The 13,726-nt window shown below is 46.8% G+C and overlaps 1 protein-coding gene across 1 annotated transcript; it reads right to left on the bottom strand.

Moving 5' to 3' along the window:
- Positions 1 to 72: 72 nt before the first annotated feature.
- COQ9 (coenzyme Q9) lies at positions 73 to 10,308 on the bottom strand. Its single transcript, XM_029911819.1, has 8 exons — positions 10,112 to 10,308; positions 9,364 to 9,499; positions 8,607 to 8,749; positions 8,220 to 8,304; positions 7,098 to 7,202; positions 3,572 to 3,727; positions 2,733 to 2,786; positions 73 to 910 (listed from the first exon to the last, which is right to left on the bottom strand). Exons 1-8 carry the CDS (start codon positions 10,306 to 10,308, stop codon positions 875 to 877), a joined length of 912 nt encoding a protein of 303 aa, XP_029767679.1. The 3' UTR covers positions 73 to 874.
- Positions 10,309 to 13,726: the final 3,418 nt, after the last annotated feature.

The following is a 13,726-nucleotide window of genomic DNA, read 5'->3' on the forward strand; positions in this document are numbered from 1 at the left end:
AGCCAGGGGCGCTGGAAGCAGATGTGCAGCGAAGGAGCCGTAGGGTGACAACACACAGGAACCCACTTTAAATAGGACTTTTTTAATTCTTTACAGTTTACAGAATCGTTTCTAACTAATTTACAAACAAGTCAGCCGGCTGCCGGGGCCAGAGCCCAGCAGCAGGGTGGATCACACATTCAGAAGCAGGCTTTACAGCTACAGTCACTAGTGGGTTGGTTGGGGGCTGTCTGTATGCCCAACCTCTGCACCCAGTGTCCTGACCATCTTTGATTGCATTACTCCCATAAGAAACAAATCCAGGAATGAGTTCACACAGGTAAAAACAGCGTGGGGAGAGGGGCACTCAGGATATCCCAACGACAGCCTTCCCAAGAGCACCATCTAATAATGCCAACTGGCCCCTGCTGTGAGGTCTCTTCCTGAAAGTGTTATTTCCATCAGTGATGTGAAAACATGATGTCCAGGAGGGGTTCAAGGCACACGTGGTCTCTGCGTTATAGAGGACTGGGGCAGTGGGGGAGTGCAAGTGAAAGATGTCATTGGGGGCTGGACTCATTCAGTTCAATCAACCTTTCGTCACAATTGTCTAATAATGCACTAATCAGTGTTTTTACTACACCTGGGATACTAGGAAAGTCTAATCAAAAGAGGCAGCACAAATAGGAAGCCCGGTCTTAAGTTATTTACAAATCCCAGCAAATATAGATGCTTGTGCCATTCTGCTAGACAGGCTTCTGCAGGGGCGGGGATTTTAACAGTGCTGGGGACGTTCATTGTTGTGATGGCTCTATATTCTTGTGCGCACTGGGATTCTGCCTTCAAACTTCTTATAGGCAAAGGGCATGGCACAGACTCTCAGCTCCCTCTCTCTTCACCGCCGCTGGTTCAGTCCCGCCAGATTCTTTATCTGTTGCACACCAAGCGAATGGAACAGAAATGAAAAGACGATGAAAGTAATTAATACCAGTGGTACATGGATGTTCAGTGTGGCTCCATGTAGCTGTTCCTTCCAGGTGGTTGGGGATCTGTCTCTGTGGGAAGGGACTAGGCAGATATCAGGCAGACTGGGATTACAGAAAGAATTCCCAGATATTGCATGCTCACCACCACAGCAATCTAACCTAACTGTTTTCTGCAATTACATCCATCCTCTCCTCTCTTGCACTGGTGTCAAGCCTTCTTAACAGCCAATGAGGGCTGCCGCGTGGCTCCCGCTACAGCACAATCAACATCACTTCCTGAATTGGCTAGAGGTGTCCTTGGAAAGCAATACAGATCCCCTTTCCTAACTCTCTAGGGTCTTAGTGCCCCGTGTAGTAAACTCCAGCCTTGGGAGGAACAATCTCAGCACCTGGACTTGGACTCCTCCCATCGTTGACATGTGCTGCTTTTGAACTACTGAACTTGTCCTTTTCCTTTTAAATGACCCCTTTAACCTCTTTTAACCTCTCCCACTTTGTGAGTAATGTAACTGATGGTAAAAAGATGCCCCGATACACTCAATCTTCAACAATGGGATGTGCCCTGACACCTGGTGCAAGCAGAGTTCATCTACAGTGATGAGATTCGCAGTGTGGCAGCAGTAACTCTAATATAGCATGCAGATTTCTTGTGGCAGAGGATCTTGGAGTCCTTTCAACCAATGGTAGGAAAAACCCTAACCGTCTGAGGTGAAGGAGCTGTTCTGACAGGTGACCAGTCTAGGAGGGTGGGATTAATCCTTAACTGCAACAACAGTAAAAATTGTTCCCAAGTAATGCTCCAGTCTTAAACACGAAGAAAAGCTTATTTCTATTAGTGGGAAGGTAGTTTTGTTGCATGTGTAATCTGTGTGGTAGAGAAATCCAGTACAGAAACACAGTGCTGACAGGCTTTGCTTGCTAAAATAATAGTATAATATAATCTATTTATCTAGCACCCTTTCATCCCAAAGGAACTCAAAGCACTTGATCAGTTATAAACAGGCACAGAGGAAACACTTCATATATCACAGACCTGCTACCTCCTCGGTGGTGGAACACAGCCTCTTTTTAGTGAAAGAAGAGGATACTGTATCTAAATGAGATTGTAGAAGTAATTTAATCCAGAACATAATCCCCCACTCGCAGTTTGGCCAGGACACTGGCCCAAGCACCCTGACTCTCACAATAAGTGCACCAGGGGATATTTTAGCCATCACAAGTGGTCAGGAACTTGGTTTTACATCTTACCTGAGCACAGACCTCTTCAGCAGCACAGTATCTCCTACCATAAAACTGGAGCAGGGGTTCAGGACTGACTCCGAGGGAAATGCACCCCCTACTGTTTAACCAAACACTAATTCCTAATTCGGTCACTGAGCAGGAAAGACATTACAAGGGAAAAAGATGGATACGTGCTTTATTCTGACCTCTCTTCCTCTCCTCCTTCCTTCTCCCCAATCCTCAAACATCCAACCTGTAGCTGCATTTTTTTTTTTTGGCACTGTATTGTGAGTTCTTTCATAGGGAAATCAGCAGGCCATTTAAATATTTCCTCCCCAGAAAAAAACATTTCAAGATGCTCGTGACTTGAAGCTCCACCAGTAAAGAAGCTAACTGACACTAAGCTACTATCTCCCTGACAGAAATACCTCAAGAGACACGCTCTCAGCTGGGTTCTAAACTTGGGATGGAGAAGAAACCAACGTCAAGTCTGGGTGAGGAATAGAAACAACCCTCTTTAGATGCTCTGCTTTCAACACTACTTACAGTAACCGCAGCTCCCATTAGGCCCTGGACGAGTGCTTCTCCCGTTGACTGTACCTAGGCAATACAAGAACACACTATTGCTTTCTGCTGATTTTACACTTGTATAGGCTCATAGGAGAGGTTTACACACATGTAACTCATTGCAAGCATGTGTTGCCGTGATGGAGGTGTTTGTATACACCCAGTGATGCAGAAAGGTGACATCCAAACACAGGTTCAGAGTGGAGCACACCGACAACCAGTACATAGGCCAAGTGGTGACACGCACGGACTAATATACTAAAACCATAACACAGGAATGGTTCAAAAGCAGAGGAGGGACTCGCCTGGAATTCTCCCAGTGATGTTATCTAAGTGGGCCAGTCTGGCATCAAACACCGTGACTCAATGTAACTATTTTGCTGGATTTACATGGAGAGGCATACACATGTAATTCACTGTCTGTGTGATTTATACACATTTGTTGTTATTGTACTAACAGTGCACATGGCTCGCCCGTCAGTATATTTTCTGTGTGTGTGTACTGGCTGGTTTGTGCCTAGGTGCTTGCTGTGCATTAGCACTGAACCACGTCCAGTTGCACACACATCACCTCACCTATGTAGGGCTATGTGTACGTCTACATTGAAATCACGGGGTGTGATTGAGGCTTGAGAGGCCGAGGCAGCATGGGCTGTAGAAGCCTGTGTGGAACCCTGGGTAATTACTCAGGCAGCTAGCGCACACTTAAACTCATGCTGCTGCAGCTTCACGGGTCCACTGTCTGCTCAAGCTGCAACCAACCCATGAATGGAGTATAGACATGCCCTATGTTCCATAAACTATAGATATAGTGTTACCTGTTTAGCTGTATGACCCATCTTCATGGCATCAGCTATTCTGTTTTCCAGGAAGCGCCAAGTCTCTTCAAAGTCAGGAGACGAGTCCTGCATCATCACCAACTCAGTAGTGTTGTAGATGCCAGCCAGCACTGTCCGACAAGTGTACCAATTAATCTGCAAGGACACGAATCATGAGTAAAGCTATGATTTTGTCACGGATATTTTTAGTAAAAGTCATGGACAGGTCACGGGCAATCAACAAAAATTTACAGAAGCCCGAGACCTGTCCCTGATTTTTGAGGGGGTCCCCCATCAGGGCGGGGACCTGAGCGCTGCGGGGGGGAGAGCTGGCTGGGAGCTCCAGCCTCAGGGCAGAAAATGTCACTGAGGTCTCTGGAAGTCACGGATTCTATGATCTCCGTGACATAATTGTAGCTTTAATCATGAGACACAAGGTTAAGCACTGTCCAGTAAAATGCAGATCTCATAAGCTGACCTGGGGAGGGGAGAGGTAGAATAGAGGTAATCTCTCCCAAGTCACCAGCTGGGCAGTGATTGATCCAGGGTGAAGGGACAGCTCAGCAGACAAGACAGATTTAAATCAATGGAAGTTAGAACCCTAAATACCTTTGTGGCTCTGGGCCTTAAACTAGTATTAATGTACAAATTATGCTTATGCAGTAGGCCACCACCCTCTGACACTGCAGCTGCTCTCCTGGCACCAAACTGATATCACAATTACACTGACCACCTGGTTCTGAGCAAGAGAGAGAGAGAAAAAGCAGCATGGAGAAAATTGCTGACCAAAAGTCACACCACCACTACCTGCTTCAGAGGGCAAATAGGTTGCTGCAGGGGTCAGGAAGGAATCCAACCTCAGCCTATTCTGCGCTGCCCAGTCAGCCAGATGCATTGTGGAAGAGTTCACCTTTCCATAAGGCATGTGTATCAGCCAATGCAATGCTAATAGCCTGATGCAAGGGGGTTCCAAAGAGGATGGATCTAGACTGTTCTCAGTGGTGGCAGATGACAGAACAAGGAGCAATGGTCTCAAGTTGCAGTGGGGGAGGTTTAGGTTGGATATTAGGAAAAACTTTTTCACTAGGAGGGTGGTGAAGCACTGGAATGGGTTACCTAAGGAGGTGGTGGAATCTCCTTCCTTAGAGGTTTTTAAGGTCAGGATTGACAAATCCCTGGCTGGGATGATTTAGTTGGGGATTGGTCCTGCTTTGAGCAGGGGGTTGGACTAGATGACCTCCTGAGGTCCCTTCCAACCCTGATATTCTATGATTCTACGATGCAGTATAACAAATCCTATATTCAGAACCAATCCCCAGCTGTGAGCTGCCAGGGATTCAAACAGGTATAAAGAGTACTGATACCACATGCCGAGTTATTACATTGCTGCTAGCAATGCCATAAGATGCATTTCAACAGGCTATACCAGTTCAAGGGTGAAACCCTGAAACTCTCCAGTTTGTCCATCCCACTTGAATAATTCCCATGCTAAGTAAAAAAAACTGTAAAGGGACTCTTACTTTTCAACTTCGTTTGCTTTCGTGATTAAAAACCCCAAGTTGCAGCAGAGGAAGGAGCAGCGGTGGTTGCTCCATTCACAATTAAAAGCACCAGAAAAAACGTCGGACATAAGTTGCGAAAACATGGTTAGAAATTGGCAAAATATTGGTTGGATAGAATGTCCTTCTACCAGTTACACCAGAAGCTTGCAAACCTTTACCCCCAACATAGCCACTTGTCTCACATGTATCCCATTCTTTGACCTTGTTTCCCTGCTGCTTCAAAGCATGTACCACACGAATCCACTGTGCAAAGTAGGTGACGGAGAGCTCCATTTGTGTTCAAAATGGCCCTACTGCAAGTGACTGAGCTAACGCCTTCCTAGGGAAACAGGGAATGGGATCAGCTTCACAGCTCCCCACAGACAACTTGATGACTCCCTCAGAAGTAGTGATGAATAGATAGAGAATGCGAAAGAGAGGTTCTTCCATTTCAAAGATGCAGGGGAGACTTTCAGAAACAGCTCTGAAATGTCATCAATGACTTTCAGACTCCATAAGGTACTTAGATTTCCTGGTGTGATCACCTCCTTTCAGCTGCTTTCTGGTTTATTTCTTTAATTTTTCTGTCATCTTATTTATTTTCCACTGCAGTAGCTATTTTATATTCTTATGTGAAGTTTATTAAAGTAGTTTGTTAAGATGGCTCATTTAACTTTCCCCACTCCCCACCGATGTCTTCATGAATTAAAATAATTTATCAATTGCTTTAATTAAGGTTATAATTTACTTTGCTTTTATTTCCTGCCAGAAAGATGAAGGCTTTAATAAGCTACTGGTATTTTTAGGTAGCTGCTTTGAAGGGTTTGAGGAGAATCTGCACATGCTATCATCAATGGTGGAGACAGTAGCCTGAACAGAAACATTTCTTTTAAGCTGGTGAACGTTTGGATCCACTTTTCTGTCCCTGAGTTACACTCACATAAAATCTCAAATTGTGGTTGGGTCTAAAAAAAAAGAACATTGTTATAACGAAGTCTAAGAGAGCGACACCTTTTAGTTTATGTCAATTACAGCCAGTATAAAGACACAGGGTACAGTTTTCAAAAGCACATAAGTTTCTTAAGAGATGATTACTCCTGGGAGAATTCTGCGCCACTTCGCAATGCAGAATTTTGCAGAAATTAATGTTGTGTGCATAGAATTTCCTTTCGCCCATGGAAATGGGCTGCAATGCTACTGGCTACCACTAGGGGCCGCTGGACCCAGCAGAGCCCAGCTCACACATAGAAGACACTGGGGGGGAGGGGGGGGGAAGGGGAGGGTGTATTGGCTGTGGGGGGAGCACCGCGGCTGGGCTCGGGGGGGTGAGGGCGGGAAGGGGTTGTGTGTGTCTGGCCCCCCGGCTGGGCTCTGGAGGGGAAGGGGGTAGAGAAACAGGAACTGGGTTGTCATAGGGGTTTCTTTAACTCTATGCCTGGGGGAATTTGTGAGTGTGTGTGTATTATTACAGACATACTTGCTGACAGGTATTTTGAAATAAGTTACCAAAATAACTGAAACTGGTGTGATTATGAAGTGTTGTTTTGACAAATAAAATTTACAGAATTGTGCAGAACTTTAAAATATTGTGTGCAGAATTTTTAATTTTTTGGCGCAGAATGTCCCCAGGAGTAGACGATGTTCCATTTTCAGCAGTGACTTAAAAGCCTACGTTTCATTGAAAGTCAATGGGCTGAAGAGCCAGATTGTAAAGGTATTTAGGCACCTAGAGATGCAGGTAGGCTTTTGAAAAATCCCACTAGGTGCCTAAGTCCCACAGACTTTCAATGGAACTTAGGCTCCTAAGTCACTGTTGAAAATGGGAACTTAAGCACTTCTGAAAATTTTGTCCTTACTCAATTCTACAACAAGGATAAAGACTTTGCTCTGAAACAGACAGGATTGCAACGCACACTTCAATCCTTTACGTTGCTATGCAGTGCTAAAAGGTCCAACTAGTCTGTTTACATGGTGCCAGGACTTACATCGGTGGACTGATCTCCTGCATAGTGCCACATATCGTCCACCATGCTAGCGAGGAGGTTTAGGCTGGAAGGGATGTTGTGTGGAAGCAGCAAAATGCTTAAAGCCTGAGAAGGAAGGAGACAGACAAGTGGAGAGAAGCACACAGCATTAAAACAAACCGACACACAATCTTTTGCATGCATTGATTTTTTCCCCCCATGTCGCTATTGTCCTGTCTCTGCCTCGAGCAGGAAGCATTCCCAGTCCTATTCATCTAGCAATGGTCTCTTTCATGTGGTTTCTCCTTGAGTAGCAGGGCCATTATGAATCCTATTGGTGCCTCTCTTTCTTGCAAGAAAGAAACACTCCCATCCTCCTGTGGGAGGCCTCCATCTTCCTTCACAACACAATTACTATATTAACGCTATCTTCCTTCTCTCTGTGGGGAAAAAAGGATGAAGCTATCCAATCCAGCAGCGATGCTTATAGATCAGCTGGTAGCTACTGAAGCTATATTGACTCCCACTGGAATTGAGCACCTCACCTGCAAACACCTCCTAGTCTTCTTCTGGCCCAAGGAGGGAAGAGGCTAAATCCAAGAATTAAGCTTGGATGTTCAGCAAGGCAGCATCAAGTTCCAACAAGCTCATCAAGCTACCTTAGTTTGTGTTTTTGAAGGTTTACCTTAGTGTTTTTGAAGGTTTATCATTAGCACATTGGAGATGCAATATAGTGAAATAAGCACCACTTCACTTCACCATTTCCAAGCATCAGATGAGCAGAATGCAACAGACCCCAGGACTACAGACTACATACCCTAGGTGCTACAAGGAACCTGACTTGCAATTTGAGTGCAGGAGCAATCCAGCACAGAGACTGAATTCCCCTTGGAGCTCCAGAACGGAAGGGGTGCATCATGAGATGTTTGCCATTTTGGGATTGCAAGAAAAGACAACATCAATCTCTGCTGCCAACTGTTACCCTCCAAGGACATCCCCCTATGTCTTGAAGGAACTGTCTAGTGTGTGTTTCATACACAGCTTTGGACTGGTCTGATGGACAGATTAAAGAACACACATGCTAGGGAATCCAGAGGCTTCAGGGACATATTTAAAAAGAGAATCTGCAGGTCCATTTTGTACCTGGGGCCATTTCTCAATGTATGGGATGAGCATCCTCAATCTGGCTTCCACAGCATCTCTCAGGAACTGGTCTGTCTTCTTCTTCCTGGAAGAAGAAGAAAAACCATACGTCTATCTGCTAAAGATTCAACTTTGAATTTTCATTTTTAAAGTTTTAACCTCCATCCAAACTTAGCAGATGAGGTGCATCCTTCCCATCCCCTAATTCTGGCTCACCTATACAAGCACATGTCTGTATGGATGGGTTCATTTGAACATGAATAAGTTTGCTTCTGAAGCATGTGTGTCACTGGACAGTACTTCTTCTGTCTTACACCCTGGTGCCTGTGCACCTAGGAAGACATACGTTTCCTCGTATAGTTAGTAACTACAACACATGATACTCACTCTGCCTGGCCCAGCTGCACCAGCTTTTGCTGTTCCTCCAGCAGATTAGAGAGCTCAGAGTTGCACTGGGACACAAAATGCAGTATCAGCTCACTGCCGTCATTATGAAACATCCCTGCTGCAGCAACAGAGAGGCCCAGAGACTGTGGGAAGGAAGGAGAAAGACTCAGTAGGTCACTAATTGCTGAACAGGCACCACGTAGGGAATGCTGTTCGATATTTGATTTGGTACAAAACATCACATGAATTCAAAACAGAATGAAGTTACTTTACTGATAGAACAAGGAGTAATGGTCTGCGGGAGATCTAGGTTGGATATCAGGAAACACTATTTCACTAGGAGGGTGGTGAAGCACTGGAATGGGTGCTAGGGAGGTGGTGGAATCTGAAGTTTTTAAGGCCCGGCTTGACAAAGCCCTGGCTGGGATGATTTAGCTGGTGTTGGTCCAGCTTTGAGCAGGGGATTGGACTAGATGACCTCCTGAGGTCTCTTCCAACCCTAATATTCTATGATTCTATAAACCTCTCTTCCCAGACCCTTCTGTGCCCCTGCTGCTCCACACTGCGTCTAACTTTGACATTATCTTCTAGTCAGTGTATAAACAGTGGGTCAGTTCTGCCCTGCTTTATAGACAGGAGCAACCCCATGGATTTCTGTAAGGTTGCTCAAGTGTAAGGGAAGAATTTGGCCCTGGGTCTCTTTGAACTGCATCTCTCTCTAATTTCTTACATGCTCTCGGTCTCTCCTGCCACATACCTTGGCTCCCTCTGCAATGGCATCTGCTGTCCAACCGTGAGTAGGCACAAACTCCAGTGACGCTGTTAGGATTCGCTGCTGCAGCTGCTCTTCACTCTCATAGTCCTCGGATTCCTCACCACCCTGACCAGTGTAACTACAAGAAGGTGTCATTATAGTGAGGGAATTCTACCATCAAATATCAAAAACCAGGACACTACATCCTATTCTGCCACCACTAGCAGGTGCTCTCTTGATTCAGATACACATTGGGTTGTGCTTTGCTTTATGGTTCTGCTCTTTTAATAAAAACCCTGTCTCTCTAAAATACTTCCCGTCTCTGGTGAAAATAATCCTTAAATTAACAACAGCTCACATAGGGGCAAGGGAAAAAAGGGAGGGCTGGACCTAGATGGTTACATGGTGACTGCCCAGTTTTGAATATTGCTTGTGTAACTGTAAATTGTTTTGTCACCGGCCTTGTATTTAGTATATAAGGCAACCATAACTGCCAAGTTTACAAAAATCTAAAACTGAAGCATATGCTATGCAAACAAGAGAAATTCCTGCTTGGAAGCAGTTCCTATTCTGCCTCTCTGATGGCCAAGAGAACTTGCCTTTTGTCAGAGCAAAACTGAATGCCAACCTCAGAAATATCAAGTTCTGGATTAAACCTGGAATTCATGATTTATGAGTAGGTTCTACATTTGGCAAAATGCTATCTCCAATCCCTTTCTCAGCAGGTACTGGTACTGGCTATGTAGGTTACCTGTGATGGGAGCGCTGGGGCTCCTGGTCAGGTTGGTCACCTGGTGGGTGTGATTCAAAACGTTGCTGGGAGGAAGATGGTGGCGGCTCCGGTTTCTGTTCATCTGAGACTCTCCTCAGCAGAGCTGAGGCCTGGAACGCACGCTGGGCTGGGTACAACGGGCATCTGACCACTGAAATGGAAACCACAAAAGTCATTGGTCTCCTTTCAAGGAGAGTGAGGAGGCACCAGGGGTGAATGAGAACAGAAACAGCGATTGGGGGAACTAGCTTTTTCCTCCAGAAAAATGTCCATCCACCTGCAGCTAATATTTGTGTGCTTGAAATAAAGGGAAGATGTTTTGTGGTAGGAAAAAATCCTGCAGTTTGTGATCTTCTTCCAAACAGCAGAGGATTTCACAAGCTTGCACTGGAAGCCAAGCAAACACTGACTGGAGGCCACCACAGCATGACTTGCCTCCTTTCTTTCCATGCTGAAACCAGTCAGGAAAAGAAAGTAAAGAGCCAGTGAACTGACAATAAAGAGCTTATGACAGACATACTAACCAAATCCTGACAATGTTACCCTTAGACTAGAGCATTTAATTTTAAAGTGACCTGTTCAATGACAAAATGCTTCTCTAATTTGGCTATCCCATAATAATTGTTTTTCTTTAGCCAAACTGAGGTTTGTTTGTTTTTAAATTTAATGTGTGTATATGTATATTCTGTGTCCTTCCCAAAGGGGCATGCTGCTGATCTGGCACAGACTGCACTTTAAAAAATCTGGGGTCACTGACGAAGCAGCTCATCTGACTTGAGATTGTAAATAAAAACTGGCTTCCTCCCCTGGCAAATGTCACCCAGTGACAGATGATATGAATGAGCTGGCCTGCTACTTTGCTAATTCCTTTCTGGGTCTGATCATAGTCATGCCCCAAACTGCACTTTGGAAAGAATGTGCATGGCTTATTATGGATATGCCTGGGGAGGAACGGGCCAAGGAAAGTTATTAAGGAGATTCGTTTTCATTTTCAGCCTCACTACCGAGATATTTAAGTGCAGGCTTTTATTTAAGGCTTTTCCACTGGACACTAATTAAATTTTGTCTTGGCCAGAATGGGGTTTACAGGTTAATACATTAACACGGTTGCCCATCTTTGGCTTAGAAAGAACCAGTTCCATAGGGCTTGTCTACACAAATAGTTAGTTCGCAGCAAGCTGGGGTGTAAATCTACCACACGTTAGCCAGCTGCGCACTAGCTGTCCCTGTGGATCCTGCTGACATGCACTAACAGTTCCCTAGTGTGCTCTGATCTTCCTCGTTTTGAGATGGGAGTAAATCAAAGCACACTAAGGAGCTGTTAGTGTGCGTCAGCAGGGTCTGCATGGACACTTGGTACACAGCAGGCTAGTGTGGGGTAGATTTACACCCCAGCTTGCTGCAAATAAGCGCATAGACAAGCCACTGGCTGCACAGTTCAGACACCTTCTAAGCTCTCCCTTAGGTGCAAATACACAATCTGGGACAATCTTACGCAGTTCCCTTTTTGGGGGGGAGGGGCGGGAAGAGATTAATGGGATGACCTGATAACCGTAAAGGAGATTTTCTTTATGTTCCAAGAGCCAAGAAGTTTTAACAGCAGAATCCTCCTTTCAATATCCTTCACCCAGCACTTCCTCTTCCATAACAGGCTCTTATCAGCCATCATTCCCTCCCTCCCTCCTCCCCCCCCCCCCGTTTCACGCTGTTCTACTTGTTATGACTAGAACTGGCAAACAGTTGTACATAAACTGCAGTCAAACATGGCTCCCTCATTGTTCATACCACTTTATCACCACTGTCTGAGCCACTTGGCTCCAGTTAACCCAAAACTTGCAATAGTTCTGGATTCATGGTATTAGAGACACCAATTTCTCTTCCTTAAAGTACGTGACCTGCTGGTGTTCTTCACCATGTCAAGCCCTTACTATGCCCTGTATCCCAATGACCCAGCCAGCCGCACATACCACGGTTAGAATAAAGCTCAGAGGATCTTGCACCCTAACACTAAAGCCAGCACAAAGGGTACACAGTGCGTAAGAGTTCTGGTGTCAGCATGGGACACTGCAGTGAGGCCTCTACTCCTCTCCACAGACCGAGTGCTACTCTTTGTCATGGCAGGTACTAACAGCTTGCTGTGCTCATTCGTGGTTTGGCTACAGCTGATACACGCAGGGCTCAGGGTACCAGAATACTGGTTAAACATCTAATTCACTCTAGCACAGTGGTTCTCAAACTTTTATACTGGTGACCCCTTTCACATAGCAAGCCTCTGAGTGCGACCCCCCCTTATAAATTAAAAACCCTTTATTATCTATTTAACACCATTATACATGCTGGAGGCAAAGCGGGGGTTGGGGTGGAGGCTGACAGCTCGCAACCCCCAACTAATAACCTCGTGACCCCTTGAAGGGTACCAACCCCCAGTTTGAGAACTCTAGCGTTTGAAGTACCCCCTTGTCAGTTAGGCACCTGCTTCTCCTTAACACTCATAATGTCTCAATGCCATTTGACCCCCTACTATGCCCTGATACCCAGAATATACCAAAGCCAAGTGAATGTCTGGTTCATGGCTCAGTACCAGATGGATCCAAATACTAGCACTGTGCCACTGGCACTCTCAGATAACCACTTAAACACAACCACACCAGAGCTTCTGCCTACATAGCTGACGTGTCTGAGCTCTACTGGCAGCGTGTGATTTCTTTTGCAAGTTCCTTGGGGCAGAAACCATCGCTTTTAATCTGTGCAGTGTCAAGGGCCATCTTGGTCAGGGCCGGCTCTAGGCATCAGCAAACCAAGCACGTGCTTGGGGCAGCACATTTTCAAGGGCAGCATTCTGGCCATTTTTTTTTTTTTTTTGCTTCTGGTGGCAAAAGCCTAGAGCCGGCCCTGGCAGCAGCAGCGCGTCGTGCATGGGGGGCACCCTGGGGCCGCTGCAGTTCGCGTCGTGGGGGAGCAGCGCCCACACCTTGTGGCTGGACCGGGCAGGCTTCGAGCTGGGGACACTCAGGCTGAGGGAGACCCCACGGGGCACATGGAGCCGCCTGCAGGTGCCGCAGGGTGGCCACCCCCCAGCGCTGCAGCCGGGGCTGGGTGAAGCGGCCCAAGCCACCCAGGGACTGTGGCAGGGCGGCCAGCAGCAGCAGTGGGGCCATAGAGGGTGGGGTGCTGTTGTGCGGGGCCTGCGTCCTGCTCTCCGGGGCTCCGCTGCCTCTGGGGCTACCCTACCCCGGCTCCTCAGCTCCCTGCCAGGGCCGCCCCCCGGCTCTGCCCTCCCGGGTCCCGGCCGGTCCTGGAGGCGGGAGCCCTGGATGGAGGGACCCTGGGCTGAGGCGCGGCCTGGGAGCCCTGCTGCTTACCCTGACCCTGCCAGCGCCGAACCGGCTCGAGATGAGGGGGGAGCGGGCAGAGTCATCACTGGTGTGGGGGAGCCCAGGGCTGGGGTGGCAGGCGGTGCGGGGGGGGGGAGGAGAACGCCCAGGGCTGGGGTGGCAGGAGGTGTGGGTGGGAGGGGGGAAGAGAGAGCCCAGGGCTGGGGTGGGGGGCAGCCAAAAAATTTTTTTTGCTTGGGGCGGCAAAAAACCTAGAGCC

The sequence above is a fragment of the Terrapene carolina genome, unplaced genomic scaffold (genome assembly GCF_002925995.2).
Source record: "Terrapene carolina triunguis isolate 2854851 unplaced genomic scaffold, T_m_triunguis-2.0 Scaffold130, whole genome shotgun sequence".
NCBI classification, from domain to species: domain Eukaryota; kingdom Metazoa; phylum Chordata; order Testudines; family Emydidae; genus Terrapene; species Terrapene triunguis.